This window comes from Canis lupus, chromosome 20, assembly GCF_003254725.2.
Source record: "Canis lupus dingo isolate Sandy chromosome 20, ASM325472v2, whole genome shotgun sequence".
In the NCBI taxonomy this organism is placed as follows: Eukaryota; Metazoa; Chordata; class Mammalia; order Carnivora; family Canidae; genus Canis; species Canis lupus.
Window position 1 is genome coordinate 34,087,301 of NC_064262.1, and position 16,990 is coordinate 34,104,290.

General features: G+C 38.4%; 1 protein-coding gene across 18 annotated transcripts in view; it reads left to right on the forward strand.

The window, feature by feature from the left end:
* Positions 1-16,990, forward strand: part of ERC2 (ELKS/RAB6-interacting/CAST family member 2) — a 904,872-nt gene that overhangs the window by 24,030 nt on the left and 863,852 nt on the right. For all 18 annotated transcript variants that reach the window (XR_007404126.1, XR_007404127.1, XM_049097733.1 and 15 more), the window contains one exon: positions 9,383-10,177. Coding sequence is in view for 16 of the 18 variants with exons in the window: in XM_049097733.1 (XP_048953690.1) it covers positions 9,521-10,177 (657 nt within the window). In the remaining 2 variants the exon portion in view is untranslated. The remainder of the gene's footprint in view (positions 1-9,382; positions 10,178-16,990) is intronic.

Here is a 16,990-nt window from a genome sequence, read left to right on the forward strand (position 1 = left end):
ATTTATTTATTCATGGACACACAGAGAGAGAGGCAGAGACACAGACAGAGGGAGAAGCAGGCTCTGTGCAGAGAGCCTGATGTGGGACTCGATCCCAGGTCTCCAGGGTCACACCCCAGGCTGTAGGCGGCGCCAAACCGCTGCGCCACCGGTGCTGCCCCATATTCTCTTTTTTTAAATGAATGAATGAATGAATTAATTAATTTATGATAGTCACACAGAGAGAGAGAGAGAGAGAGGCAGAGACACAGGCAGAGGGAGAAGCAGGCTCCATGCACCGGCAGCCCGACGTGGGACTCGATCCCCGGTCTCCAGGATCGCGCCCTGGGCCAAAGGCAGGCGCTAAACCACTGCGCCACTCAGGGATCCCTGCCCCATATTCTCTTATCTTGAAGTAGTTGTTTTATTCCTGGTAGCTGTAGTATTGTTTGTGACCATGTTCATCTCCCACAGAGCTCACTGAATCTTGGGCTTGTGACTGGAGTATCAGTGATTTTCCTCCAGAATCCTTTGTGCATACTGATTACTCTCCTGTATGGCTTCCTGTTTTGCAAACCAAGAGCCTGAGGAGGTGCAGCTTTGATTGGATCTGTCATACCATGACAAAAGAGCAACATGCTTTGAGAGAATATAGCCAAGAGACCTAATTTGGATGGGATAGACCTTGTAGAGAGTATGCTATTGGATGTTGTGATCCAAGTGATGATTAGGAATGAGCCCTAGAGAGAGAATAGCACAGGTAAAGCTCTGAGTCAGGAAAGGACTTGGTGCAACTGAGCATCAGAAAGAAGACTCAGGCAGAGTCATTGATTAAAATGGCAAGAAAGGAGGCTGGCAGTATTGACATTGGCCAAATCCTGTAGAGCCTCAGGCCATGGAAAGGATTTTGATCTTTGTCCAAAGAGCATTGAGATGTTTTGAAGGGCTTTAAGTGGGTCAGGGGAGGTATTTTGTGACCAGAAATGTACTTTAGAATATGATGTGCGAGACAGAAGGAGGAGGATTAGAAAAGGAGAGATGCTTTGGGAGGGTATGGGAAAGCTGAAGCAAGTCATGCTGCTGTAATAGGGTAGTGACAGTAGAAGTGGAAACAAGGGAGCAGATGAGGACAGATTTTGGATGTAGAATTGATAGGATTTGGTAATGGACTCAAACTGGGTGGTGAAGGAGGATGAATTCTTTTTAAAGATATTTTAGGGGCAACTAGATAGCTCAGTCAGTTAAGTGTCTGACTTTTGGTTTTGGCTTAGGTCATGATCTCAGGGTTGTGAGTTTGGGCCCCCATATCCGGCTTCAGGCTCTGTGTGGAGTCTGAGATTCTTTACCACTTCCTCTCCCTCTCCCTCTCCCTCCCCTCACTCCCCCGATTGTGTTGTTTTCTAAAATAAATGAATAAATTCTTTTAAAATATTTTACTCATTTATTCATTTATTTATTCATGAGAGACAGAGAGAGAGGCAGAGACATAGGCAGAGGGCGGAGCAGGCTCCCTTTGGGAAGCCCGATGCAGGACTTGACCCCAGGACCTCAGGATCACATCCTGAGCCAAAGTGCCCCAAAATATCCTTTTTTTTTAAAAAAAATATTTTATTCATTTAGGGATGACTAGGTGGCTCAGAGGTTGAGCATCTGCCTTTGGCTCAGGATATTTTATATGGGTAAGAGTGATAAAATATAAATGCCTATAGGGGCAAGAATGAAAAGAGAGAATCAGACTGAATATAAGACCATAGGGGGTGGTGGGAACTATGGCAAACTGGAGGGGACATACTCTCTCTTGAAGGTGTAGCTGCTGGTTGATTCTAACTGTTGTTGTCATGCAGGAAAATGGGTTTGACATTGTCTGATTTTTTAGATTTTCAGGAGATGCTGAAATCTGTATTTCAATGTGAAATGTCTGTGTCTCTCTATGCTGGCAACTAGATCAAAATTCTAAAGAACACTGTGCTAGCCATATATAACACATCTGCGGGCAGCATCTGGCTTCTGGGCAGCTGCTTCTTGCTTGAAATTTGTTCTACACTCTGTCTTCCTCTAGAAGAATTTCAGAATTAACTGTAGTCTGTGACACAAAGTTTTTTAAAAGTTGGGGATGCTGAGAAGAAAAAGAGGATATTTTAATTTGGGCTAAAACTTGGGAGATACTGATGATCTCAGCTCACACGGTCTGTCAGCAGGACTCAGGTGATGGGCTGAGGCTGAGATCTGTGGAAATAAACTTAACCTAATTTAGAGCAGATAGAAGGAAGTGCTTTCCTCTTAAAATAGACCATTCCAGACCATGATAGTCTGAGACACTTGAGGTAGACAGAACAAGGCTCTTTTCCACCTTGTTTCTCTCTGAGCTTATAGTTCAAGAGTCCATAAGCCTTTTAAATAATGAGTGGATGAGTGTATGTTTTATTTATGAATCCATATGCAATTAGAGAAAATATTCTTATAGGTTCATAATATCATCTTTGATTTGATTTTGTATTTGAGCCTTAAAGGGAACTTACCCTCAAACTTTGAATTTTATTCATGAGGTGCTTTTGAAGTGAAAGGTGTCATGCAATTAATTTCTTTCGTGTTGCATTCAGCAACATTTGTCTGTTTTTGTGCTCAGTTTAATCTAATTAATAATTTATCCTTCTTGGTATTGTACATTGCAACTACATAAGAAAGCAGGTATTTTTAAGAGTTTATGAGAAAGCTCAATAATTGAGCCTATCTTGGGCTCATAATAGTATTTGAAACAGTAAGATCTTAACTTTGGCCTCATTTCTTATAATGCATTTATAGTTAGGTAGAAAAGCTTAGAAATGGTTACCCTGAAGTCAGTCATGGGAAATAGAAGGCATTATTGCATTATTGATTGCTGAATAAGGTTGATCTCTTTGCTCTTTCTCAGGGATTCATTTTACAGAACTAAAAAAAAATTCAGGATAGACGAGAATTAGGAGACTACAACCCAAAAAAGCCCGAGTGTCAAAACAAGTACCTAAAAATATATCAGGAGACTTAAACACAGCTGGGGGTGTGTGTGGGGGGGTTGTGAGTGACTCAGTAGAACAAGTAGGAATCATGAGGCTTAGGAGGACATGACAGCCATGGGAGCTCTCCTTGGCTTACCTTGTCAATTGGGCGTGCCTCATCTGTGAAATGAACATCACCCTTTGTGCTACAGCTAGCTATAAGGGCAGAATTATTCCAGGAAACCATCTTGCTCTTTGTCAATCTGGAGAAAGAGAGTAATTCCCCAAGTATTGGGCCTAGGTTGCTAACGACAATTTATTGTTAAGAAGCAGATGTGTACTGATGAAGAAATCATTCTGTTACCATTTTGATGGTCTCTGAAATTCCTCTTTGATTTAGTAAGTCCTGTGGAATTGTATGTAATGCCTCTTGTCTGGTGTGCTTTGGAGTAAGCAAGATCCTGTTTCCTCACTTCTTAGACACACATACTCATGATAATGGACTTGTATTCCTTTTGACATTCTGGCTTCTCTGTTGAGTGTTTGAAAAATAAATACAGAATTACATTATTTCTTGTTCTGGTAAGGTCAAAACTCCAACCAGTCATTATTTTGATCTTCTGAATTTCCCTATGAGAGATCAATTTTGATTCTTTTGGATCACCTTTATGTCCTTGCCCTTAAAGCAGCGCCTGGTCCCTGTAATCATCTGCTCCTCAAACCAAGTTAGATCTGAGATGAAGAAGACTCAGAGAAAGTCTATTCTAATAGGTAAAATTTCCATAGATAGAAGCTGTGTCTCAGCATTCAACACTGGAAATTAGGCTGATGCTTAAAAAGTAATTATTACATGAATAAATCCAAATGTTCAGTGAAACATTTTCAGGTTTTTTGAAGGGAAAAAGGAATCTCTCACCAAATAAATTTGGGAAGAGCTACATTACATGCTCACTATTAGAAGAGTCACAGTACACATTAGTGTCCTAAAGTCTCTGAAACATCTTGGTGTAAAATCAAAACCCTGTTAGTCTTGTTTATCTAAACATTTGCCAAACTGTTGAGGAAGCAGTGGCATAAAGCAGAACTGGTGTAGCACGCTATTGGTACTTAAATACTTCTTAAGGTGTATTTACTGAATATGTAGAGCTATGATCCTGAGTTGGATAATTCAAGTATTTTTGATAGCCTTGAGAGAAGATGGTGACTTCCAGAATATATTGAGAGTAAAGAGTAGAGGCTGCTGGAGGTGAAGTAGTCAAGGGTAAGGATGGGAGTATAAATTGTTTCAACATTTCTAGGGAATTTTGATAGTGGGTATCAAGAGTCTTTAAATTTTGATCTTGTAATTCTACTTCTGGAACTTTATCCTAAGGAAATAATAGGAGATGTATACAAATCTTCATCAATCAGAATACTAATTATGGTATTTCCATTTTAAAAAGAAGTTATCTAGGTGTCCCAAAATAGATGATTGGTTGAATAAATGATTATATAACCATTGAGTGAAATATTAGTGACTGTTTCGCTTCTTTTGCTGCATAGCAACAACCAACTTCCCCTTCCCCAAACTTCGGAGACTTTAAGCAAAAATTCATTATTTCCTATCACTCTTTGGGTTGATTGGGTGATCCTTCTGTTACACATAGGGTTGGCTATCACTCATGCACCTAATTTCAGCTGGCTGGGCTGGAAGATCTAAGATGCCTATCTTCAGAGTGTGGTGTCTTAGTGCTGGCTCTTAGCTGGGATACCTTAGTTCTCCTTCTTGTAGCCTCACTTCATGTGATGTCTCAGCTTCTGGGATTTTTCTGTGAGCTCTCTTTCCAGTAAGCTAGCTTGGACCTTAAATCTCTGATTTTTAAGGCTGCTATGCCTCTTTAGAGCTAGGCTCAGACCTGGAACAGTGTCACTTCTGCAGCATCTGCTGGTCCAAGCAGTCATAAGGCCTGTCTAGATTCAGGTGGAAGAGAAATAGAATCCACTTCCTTGTGGAAGGCGAGACAAAGGTGTACAGGAAGAGAAGTTGGTGGCCATCTTGGAGACTCATGGTAGCCATTAAAAATCATGTTTTATTAAGACATTTTATGGCATTAATGTTAAGTGGAAAAAAGAAGATGACATTGAGATAAAACATTAAAGAAAATGGAAAGTACAATATTTTATATAGAATATAACAACTAATTTTGTTTAAAATTACATACACAGGCACTTAAAAAGAATTGGAAGGAACAACATCAACTTATTAACAGATATTGTCTATCAGTGCCAGGATTGGGAGTGTTTTCATTTTCTTCAGTATGCATATCTATACTTTAAAATTTTTCTATTATCACCTATCAGCTGTTTTAACAATTAAGGAAACTGATAATTTATTGGGTCAACTGGAAAGTCTTTGACAAATTTCAAAGATTAGAAACATGTATGTTATATTTCATGATCCCATGCCAAAAATTAGAATCAGTCAAAATTAGAACCAATTAGCCAAAAACTTTTAACTACTTTAATATTTAAATATATCTTTCTGAATAATCCCTGGCATAGGAAAAAATTCAAAAGAGAAATAGAAAGCTAATTTATAGATGACAAGAGTTCTAAACATAAAATCCTGGAATACGCAGCCAATGTATATAATTTTACATACATTCATCAGAAAATATGATTGAAGATAAATGAACACTTTATACAAAAAGGCAAAGTAAACACAAAGAAAGTATAAATTATTATTAATGATAAAGAGATACTGATGAAATGGAAGACAGAATGTAGTAAAATGTATCAATAAAACAAAAGTTATATCTTTAAAACACTAAAAAAGTACACAAACATTTGTCATATGGTTGTCAAGAAAAACAAAAATACAAACAACATTAGGAATAAGATGGGGGCATAACTGGAGGAGATTTAAAAACAATTTTTTTTTGAGATTTAAAAATTTTTAAGGAAAAATTACACAAAGCAATACCAGTAAAACTGAAAACTCTGAATGGAATGGACTGTTGCTTAAGAAACATTTTAATGATCATTGGTACAAAATAGGTAACACACCTGAGTAGATCATTAAGCATAGTGAAAAATAAAAGGTAATCAACAACCCAGCCCACTGAGTTTTATGGGTGTGTTCTGCCAAACATTTCAGGGATAGAGAAGTCTCTTACTATGCTAACTGTTCCAGAAAATCTGAAAAATGGAAAGCTTCTCAGCCCATTCCATTACACTAACATAAACCTGATACTATACCTAGAAAGAGAACCCAAGGAAACATGGGAGCTATTGTTAACATGTTTTGCTCTTTAACTAGAGAAACATTGTTTCAAATAAGTTACTATATGTTTGTATATAGTATGTTATCTGTGTGTTGTGTGCCCGTGTGTTTCCAAAATGATCAGATACACTTTTTATTTATTTATTTATTTATTTATTATTATTTAAATTATTATTGTTATTTTTTTAAATCAGATCCACTTTTTGTTGATTATTGCAATTCACCAAAGCCTAGGTCAGTTAGGCTGGTAAAATCACCAAAGATGAAATCTGTGTGGGTATACATTTTGTCAAGTTTGAATTGGGACCTCTAACCTAGCTAGAGACCTCAGAAATATCTGCTTCTATACACAAGAGGAGAAGACAGGGGATGACAAGTTAGATTTCATCACTTCTAGGAAGACAACTCTATAAGTGGTGGCTCAGTTAGAATCTAGATTCCTAGATTCTAAGCATAGAAAAAGATAACAAATTCATTTAGCTGTTGGAATTATAGAAGGGAAGTTCATAGTGATGAACACCTATATTAAGAAAAAAAGAAAGATCTCACATAAATATCCTAACTTTACACCTTAAGGAACTAGAGAAAGAAGAATAAACTAAGGCTAAAGTTAGTAGAAGGAAGAAAATCACAAATATCAGAGCAGAAATAAATGAAATAGAGACTAAAAAGACAATGTAAAAGATCTTTGTTATAGAAAATTTCACGCATACAAATAAAAGCAAGAGAAAGAAAACCACTTGGAATGCCAACACTGTTAACATTTTGATGTGTGTTGTCCCAGTCTTTTCTGTAAGTTAGCATGTATGTACGTGTGTTATATAGAGTAAACCATAAACATGTTTTGTAGTCTGTTTTCCCCACCCCTGCCCCAACTAGTATGTCATGAACATCTTCCATTTCATTAACTATTCATGTTGTAGCCACATTATTCTATTTGGTGTCTGTCTCTCTCATTATTTATGTAACTATCCTATTGTTGGAACTGTTGATTTATCTTTTCTATAGAACAGATTATTATGCAAAAATCTTAGATACAAAATGATTTTTGCATATTTTCAAGTGAAAGAATATAAAGCTCTGAGCAACATAAACATATGAAACTAAGTTCCTTAGTTAGAATCAGGAGTATAATTCTTTGTAGGAACTTTTTAGGGAAAGGAGGAGACTTTATGGAAAAATATTTCTTCATACTATATATGAGGACTCTTTAGGGTATAAAGCACAGATACCCCAAATAGAATTGAATGTGATGAAAAAAGAAACTTATAAGTGAATGTATCCGTTGTCTGTTGCTCCAGTAATGCTGCAAAACATCCAGCTGCAGAACATCAGTCAGTGACATACTAAGAAGTGTTTGTTTAGTCCATATTTGTATTGGGCTCATTGGATGTCAGCTAGACTTGCTCATGCATCTGTGGCCCGCTGCTGGTTGGCTAGGCAGCTCTGCTGATCTTGGCTGAGCTTGCTCAAATGTTTTGGGGTTGGTTAGCTGTTGGCTAGGACACCTTGACTCTATTTTATATTTCTCATCTTCCAGCAAGCTAGTCTGGGTATATTCTAATTACTATTGCAGAGGAAAATGAACAAGAGAGTAAAGACACAAGTGCTACTACTTCAGGCCTCTGCTTCCTTCACACATGCTACCACCTATGGGCCAAAGCAAATCATATGAGTGAACTCAGAGTCAGATTGGGAAGGCACTGCCAAGGACACAGACGCAGGAAAGGATAAAGAACTTGGGCCATTAATGCAGTCAGTCTACCTGGCACATGTAACTAAAATGGCTTGGGGTAGATGTACCTTCAATGACTGCAGGGTGTCAAGTGACCCAGGGTGTCAAGTGATGTCACTTGGTTTGATTTCATACTATCTAAAGTTTGGCTTTGCTTTCCTTTGCATTAGCTTCACTTCTAGGGAAGCCATTTCCACATCAGAAGCTCCATCTCAAAAACAATTCTAGCTGTAAAAGAGCTTACTTTCCTAGTTATTTCCAGCTAAAGTATGGTATAAATCTTTTTGGGCCAATGTGGGTCACATGCCCATCTCTAACCTAAAGTCACTCAGCTACTTAGTGTTAGAGTGGAAATTTGAACCTTCTTTTGTGTCTTTCCAAAATCTGTGGTCTTAGTGTCTAAAAGGTGAAGAAAAATAAAGTACGCTAAGAGGAAGAGCAGGAGGCCATGATGTACCCCAGTAAGGCCATTTGGGTCCTAACACTGAAGGGATAATCGCAACCCTGTAGCCCAGCCACATAAAATTCTGCACCAAAGTACTTGACTAACCATGTCAGGGAGCTTCTACTACTTTTCTCCAAGGGATATGGGACCAGGAACTCTAACATGGTGTATTGTTTCCTTGTGCCATGTCTGTTTAGGTGTGAATTAGTGTGGAGTGAATATTTAGGTCAATCAAAATGCAAAAGAAATCCCAAAACACCAGCCTGAAAGAAGTGTGTGAAGAGAGAAAAAGACAGGACTACCATTTTCTCTGGTAATAGCATTTAGGATCTGGCTAGATATATAAGAGTCTTGATGGTTGAGCCACCTCTTTTTCTTCTAGCTCCAAAATGGCCAATAGGTTCCAACACCTGAGTCAATGTGAGCTGATTGGTGGTAAACTATCTAGAGTATTGTGTTGAGAAGAGTTCCTACCTTGGTGGAAATGAGGACTAGTGATGTCTGGAATGTGTACAGGAGGGGGACATAAAAACATGCTTGGCTGTTATTTGATATCCTAGGAAGCAAATGCTTCTCAGAGTCGCTGTTAAGCCACTTGTGTATGAGGGTCATGCCCTTAGGATAATGGAGTATTTTATAGCTAGAATTCTACGACGAATTCTATGGTGAATTTTCTAGAGGCCCCACTGTCACTTAGCACAAGTTAAAATGCAGAGCTTCATTTTCCTGAGGAAAAATGAGCTGCTTCTCTGTTCTGAGAACTTTTAAGCTTGTTTGGGAGCAAGGTGGAAGAAATATACAAAATGTTCACATATAGTAAGTAAAGTTTGGGGCCACTTTCTCAAAAATAGAATACGGTGTGACTGTTTATTGTTCATGTATCTATCATTATCATCATTGACCCATCAATATATTTTTAAAAATATAATCTGAATCTGAGTTCTGAAGTTTATTTTTTATTCTCTTTTTCTTCCCTCTTTTTTCAGATCTCTGGAGCCTTTTTCTGGTACAGATTGTGAAAAGAATGAATTGAAAATTCTGGCCAATAGTGGAAATATTGGCTTAACCCTCAACTTAGTATAGTATTCCTTCTCTTCAGTAGCACCTCATAGTAGAAGAAAAAAATGTATGGAAGTGCAAGAACAATCACCAATCTGGAAGGTAGCCCTTCTAGATCTCCTCGTTTGCCAAGGTCTCCTCGTTTGGGCCACAGAAGAACAAGCAGTGGGGGTGGTGGAGGAACAGGCAAGACACTGTCCATGGAGAATATCCAGTCCCTTAATGCGGCCTATGCTACGTCTGGACCTATGTATCTGAGTGATCATGAGGGGGTGGCTTCGACAACTTACCCAAAGGGCACCATGACTCTGGGAAGGGCCACAAATAGAGCTGTATATGGAGGCCGAGTCACAGCCATGGGGAGTAGTCCCAATATTGCTTCTGCTGGACTTTCCCACACAGATGTTCTTTCATACACGGATCAACATGGTGGTCTGACTAGCTCATCCCATCATCACCACCACCAGGTCCCCTCCATGTTGAGGCAGGTAAGGGATAGCACAATGTTAGACCTTCAAGCCCAGCTCAAGGAACTTCAGAGAGAGAATGACCTTCTCCGGAAAGAACTAGACATCAAGGATAGCAAGTTAGGATCTTCCATGAATAGTATCAAGACCTTCTGGAGTCCTGAGCTCAAGAAGGAGAGAGTCTTGAGGAAAGAAGAAGCAGCCCGAATGTCTGTCCTCAAGGAGCAGATGAGGGTTTCCCATGAAGAAAATCAGGTAGGTTATGACTTACCTCAGTGTGTGTTTCAGCCTTGGCTTCTCACTGAGTAGTTGATGCTTTTCAGATGGCACCACAACCTGTGCAGAAGAAAGTTTGGCATCATCAAGAAAACTATGGTTTAGTTCATGTTTGACTTAGAGACTACAAAAGGGCATAAAAAATATGAAGTTATAGTTTGTGATCTTATTTTCCAATGACTTTTTCATACAGTTGTAGAAGAGGGGACATCATCTTCATTGCCTAACTTTTATACTCGGTTAATTTTTTTTTCTTTTTCAGCACTAACAACAGCAGCTCAGGTGTACTGCCCTCTGCACCGAAGAGGAACATGTTAATTTTTGCAAGAGTAGACACTTTAATGGCAACATTTAGAGAGCCACATTTGACTGGTGAATTATTTATTTTTGAAGTTACAGCAACTTTATTTCCTTCTAGAATGAGTGGAGTTTATTCTCTAGACAGCAAACCAAATAATATTAAACAAAATAATATTCAACTAGGTGGAATGGGTTTGGTATCATGTTAGAGAAACACAAAAACTTTTAACATGGCCTTTCCTTTATCCATTCATATTACATAAGCATGTACTATGTGCAAGGTACCTTCTTACTCTTCTTTGATCTATCTTGCATGTTATATAGCAAGATTAGTTTTCCCTGTGTCTACTTGCAGTTATGCCATTTCTCTGCTCTAAAGCCCTCAGTAATTACTTATTGCCTTCATAGTGAAATCTGTCTCTTAGGCTGAGCTGACAACACCTTCATTTGGAAGGCCTGAGCCAGCCTTTCCAACCTTATCTCAGAATGGGCACATCTCCTATGTTACCTGCACTACAACTTGGTAATTCCTGCACTGACTCAGGGTTTTCCCCCTCCAGTCCTTTGCTCTTTCTGTTCCCTTTCCCTAGTGGCCTTCTCAGCACTCCCTCTCCTTGCCTCTTCCCTTTCAGTGTCTGCTGGTCTCCATTTCCAAATCCTACCTATTTTGTGGGGCTCATTTCTCTACTGCTGTCTTCATAAGGGCTTTATGAGTCCAACATGCCTGGGTTTAAATCCCAGCTTCACCTCTTACTAGTAATGAGATTAGTGTTATGAGACTGGAAGAAGAGAGTACCGTATCATTTCGTGGAAAAATTTCCAGATATCATTTAACTTTGTAGAAATTTAAGATAATTCTAACTTGGCTGAACTAGATTCTTTGATAATTGGTCTTGATGTTGGCCTCATGAAGCTCTCTGCCTTTCTTGGGGTTATCTGCTGGCCCTCCTATCTGTTTCCCTGGATACCACCCCTTGGAGTCCAGGTATCTTTAGAAGCACTTCTGATCTGTATGAGAATCTGCTCTTCATTCTGCTTCTGCATATAAAAAGCAATCACTTTATCCCTTTGACTATCTGACAGAGCCTCTGCTTGTTTTCAGATGTGGAAATGTGATTTTTAGTTGGAGGAGAAAGTTTTGTTCTTCAATCCTAAATCAAATTAATGCTTTTCACTATTATTTCTGCTTTTTTCCCCCCTGACTTTGCTGGTTCATGATGTCCTTGTGAACCTGTTACTGCTATGTGTATTTCCCTAGTTCTATACTGGTTTTCTTCTTTTTTAGTTGTTTTGGAAAATGGTTACAGCAGTTTAGAAATGATGCAAGTAGTGACAAGAGATTTCAAAAGCCATTCTTTAAATTGTCAGCTCTAAAATTACTTTTATTTATGCTGCTATCATTAAATTTTTTTTGAGCATAGATCCCCACTTATACACATATTTATTTATAAACTACATGATATGCTATTATGCTAATGTATTATGTGTTTTTTCTGACATCTACACAGAATTAAATATGGAAGTGACTAAATAAAATAAATAATATATTGATGTACATTTTAATGACACACAAAACCTTCTTGCTGTTGTAAAAAACATTTTAAACCCCTTGTATATTTCATAAAAGTTAGTTTAGTTTAAACTAGGAAATATTCGTAATTCTACTTAACTGTCCCATGTTGCCATCAGCTAGAAACAAGTGAATGCTTGAGAGTGCTTCCAATAACCCTTCCAAATTCTGGAAACTACTATGATCACAGGCGATCTTGGACATTATGGGTGCCATATGACTATGTGACATATGATCCAGTAAAAGCCCCGGTATTAATCTATAAGTAATGTGCATTTTCTTTCTTAGATTAAAAATGTGAAAGGAGGAAGAAGCATGGAGAGTTTGAAAAGTCAATTTCTTGCAGTATGAGGTAGTATTGTGAAGTAAAGAATATAAACATTGACCAAAAGCAAGTTATTTTTTAAAAATTGAAGCATCTCTCCTTCTCCTATGGGAATTATACCAGGATCTGTTTTAGGGGTATATGAGTACCTGCTTCAGGATAGGGTAGATCCTGCTGCAGCAATCAAATCTCGCTGGCTTAACACATCAAGAATCCTTTCTTATTCACCTGAAGTGTGAAGTAGGTCAGGTGACTCTCCAAGGTAACCCTCCTCCAGGCAGTGACTCAAGATCCAGGGTTTCTGCATCTTGGCACATGGCTTTAAGAGTTGCTACACCAGAGAAGGGGGGTGCATGGAGATAGCACATTGGCTCCTAGTTCCTTGGACTAGAAGTGACACAATTGCAGGGGCTTGGGAGGTATAGTATAGTCCTTACCTCTTTCCAGGAAGGAGAGTCAAAGATGAAGGGATGCTAGAAATTTCTACCAGTGGGGTTTTTGTGTTTGTCACAAAGTGGAGCTAGAGGAAATAAAATTTGGGGAACAATCCAGACTTCTGCTGTTGCTGCTGTTTCTATTATTACTGCTACTGCTACCAATAGACATCTGTTGAGGGCTTACTATATGCCACACATTGTTCTTGGAGCTTTGTGTACATTATCTTATTTACTGTTTGCTTCAATTATTTGGAGTAGGTGCTAGACTTTTCACATTTTACAGATGAAAAATAAATGTAGAAAGAACAAGCAGCTTGCCCAATTCACATAGCTAGTTAATGAGAGAGTTGGCTATACGGCTTTGGTCTGGTTCATGCCAATGTCTAAGACTTAACTTTATGTTCCCTAACTCCTTATAGGATCACTGAGCTGTGAATATAATCTTAGTAAAATAGGAAGATTATATGTGTTAGATGAAAAAAATGAGTAGTTCTGATAGAATGATTAAGAATGTGATTTAGTTTAATTGGGATTTTTATTCTTAATTAGGAATTTATTTCTTTTTCTCAGAAGTGGTTTTTTGTGCTGTTTAGAGTTCTACATTTACTATAACTGACTATAATTTCCCTTTAGAGTAAAGAATCTTTTTTTTTTAAAAGATTTTATTTATTTATTCATAGAGACACACACAGAGAGAGGCAGAGACACAGGCAGAGGGAAAAGCGGGCTCCATGCAGAGAGCCTGATGTGGGACTCCATCCAGGGTCTCCAGGTTCACGCCCTGGGCTGCAGGCGGTGCTAAACTGTTGCACCACCGGGGTTGCCCCTGCGCCACCGGGGTTGCCCTAGAGTAAAGAATCTTCCAAACTTTTTCTATATGGAAGAAAATAACGTAAAGGACAGGAGGGACGTTTGATTGTGGTTTCTTACGCACAACAACCAGAGACTGCATCTACAAATGTAGTTCTACCAGTGGGTATTTGGATAATTAGAAGTTTACTAACCTAAATTCAGATGATCTAAAACAATTTGAACTATACTATATGAATACAAATGGGAAGCAAGTCCATCATAGAGTGGAGGTCAGGAAGCTCAAGTGCTCTTGTATATGAAATTCATGGTTCTTTGTATTTAATGCTTAGTAATACAAACCTTTACCTTTATGTGCAGTGTTGAAGAGGGCTCCCACTTATCAATTCTTTTGCAGAATATTTTGAAGTTCTAGTGATTCTGTCCAAGGGAGCTGAACCCAACTCCAGATCCAAGGGAGGATGTTGAATATTCTTCCTGTGTATAGGAAGTACAGGACTATATGGAACCTTGGAGGCAATGGGTAGGGCACTGTGACCAAATTTCTTATGTGCAAAGAGTAAATACTCAAGTTCTTGGATGGATATTCAACTCCAGACCTCCTCCCCACTCCTCTCACCCAGGTTCTCTCCAAGGCCCTACTTCTCAGCCATGTAGATCTACATGAATAAAAATACATGTGGGACCACCAAGAGTTGCAGTATTGGCATTTGGAGTCATTGGCATGTTTGTAATAAACTGGGGTGCATGGATGCACAGTTACACTTACATTATCACTTGTGCTTTTTGCTTCATGATGTACTTTCTTGAATGGAAGAAGAGAGTGGTGGAGTATTATAGACAGCTGATGTTTTGGAATGATGTGAACCTATAGCCTGTGCTCTCAATGTCACAACCGTACACTGATTTGAAGAGAAGTGAGAAGAAATGATTTGGAGTGGATGTTTGGTTGCCACTTGAGGCAGTTCCCTTAATATTTGTAATAGCCTATGGAGTTAGGGTGGATGTTGGGGACAGGAGAGTGCAAGTACTAGAAAGTTAAGTGAAATAATTTTCTCCAAAAGTTTATATGATTATCTTTTCTTTAAAGCTCCATTTATTTACCTGCATGATAGAGATCAGAGAGGGAAAACATGGTAGAGAAGAAATTTTCAGAAAGTTCATAAGGACTTATGTCTTATAGTTCAATGCATATAAGTTAATGACTTTTCATATTCTAGAATTTTTTGGTAATTATTAACTTTATATTTTTAATAGACTACTTTTTCCGAATTAGATGTGTATTCAGCAATTTTGAGACATTTTCCTAACACTTGCATGGCTAGCCAAGGATCTGCATGAATATAAATAGCATCACATGCTGGGAGATTGTACTCGATCTAATATTTACCCATCTTGTGCATGCAGAAGTGGGGCAAGGTCACTGGGAAACGTAACCTAAGAAGTGTAAGTAAACCTGCCTGGGAAGGTTTATGGCTTTGAAGCAATGGTTATGTGATCATTTCTATTTCTGGCTTAACACAATAGGAAATAATCCACTTTAAATCAATATTAATCTGGGTTTTTGATGAGTTTTTGAGCTAGTTTCAACATATGATTTATTGGTTCTTATTTTGAGCCTGTAGCTTGAACAGGTCAAGATGGGTCACATTTCCATGTTTCTTTTATCACTGTTTTTTGTTTTATTTGATTAACTGTAGGGCCATTTTACCAGGGGTCATTAAGCTCTGTTCTAAAATACTCCTATCACTGGGAGTGTCCCTGTATGAAGAGCTGTACCAATTGGAAGTGGGCGATAGAATTCACTCTGTCTCCTGTTGGGAAGGTAGTGAGGCAGTTGCACTGTGAAAGGGTGTCCATGAATAGTTAAATGCAGCTGCAGTCACTTTGAGTACTAAGTATTTGTGAAATCAAGGGCTCAATCTTGGAGTGTCCAGATCCATCCAGTTTGTTGATGGGACTTAAATATAGTCACTACTCAGATAGACCTGTGTTATCCCTGTGCCTTCTTTCAGGCTCCATTCCTTCTGCTACTCTGAGCCTGAGATCCACGATCCCTCAAAGCCAGTTTTTTAAAAGTATATCCAGGGAAATGATACTTTCCAGAGGTGATTTTCCAGTCAAATAAACTAGAGACATGAACATCCTAGATATTCCTATCCTGAAAATTCATAATGCATATATTATGGGGTTGAATTATATTCCCCCCCAAAAGATATATTGGAATCTTAATCCCCTGTAACTCAGAATGTGATTTTATTTGGAGATAAGGTCTTTATAGAGGTAATCAAGTTAAAATGAGGTCATTTGGGTGAGCGCTAACCCAATATGTCTGATGTCCTTACCAAAAGGGGAAATTTGGACACAGACATAAAGATGTACAGAGGGAAGACCATGTGAAGAGACAGGGAGAAGATGGCTATCTAAAATCCAAGGAAAGAGACCTGTATTCTTCACTTACAGTCAGTCCTCCGAAGGAAGCAACTTGGCGATTCCTTGATCTTGATCTTCTAGCCTTCAGATCTGTGAGACAATAAATTTTTTTTGTTTAAGCTACCCAGTTTGTGATACTTTGTTATGGCAGCCCTAACAAACTCATACAATGTATCAGCATGTGAAATGAAATACTCTAACTCTTACAGGTAAAAAAATTAAGGGGGCATCTCAGTAGGTCAGTCAGTTGAACGGGTAAGCATCCTACTTTTGATTTTGGCTCAGGTCTCACGATCTCGGAGTTGTGAGATTGAACCCCCCCATCAGCCTTCATGCTCTGAGGAATCTGCTTGAGATTCTTTCTCCGCCACTACCCCATTAAAATAATTTTAAAAAAAGAAAAACATTTACTAAGTTTGCTTAACCCCAGCAAAAACCATGAAATTTTATCTTAAACCAAGCATCTATGTATTGAACAGCTGTTGCTGCAGTAATGCTGTGTAACAAGCCATTTGTGTAAAAAGACAAGCATTTACCTCTCCCTCATGTATCTGCAGGTTGGGTACAACCTAGTTGGGCAGGGCTGGGCTTGGGACATTAGACTTTAGGATGAAACTTGGCTTCAAATATGTTCTACATGTGTCTACATTCTCCTTAGGACAGAAGCTATTCAGGAATTCATCTTATGGTGGATCACAGATGCCAAGAATCCAACCAAACCACACAGACATATTTAAAGCCTCTGCTTATATCAAGTCTACTAACATTATATTGCCTAAAGCATGTTACACTGCCAAGCCCAAAGTCAGTGGGGTCAGGAGAATGTACCCTCTGCCAAGTCATGTGTATATATATTCTGTTATATATGTTAACATATATATGTTATTATTATATATATATATAGTTTAATATATATA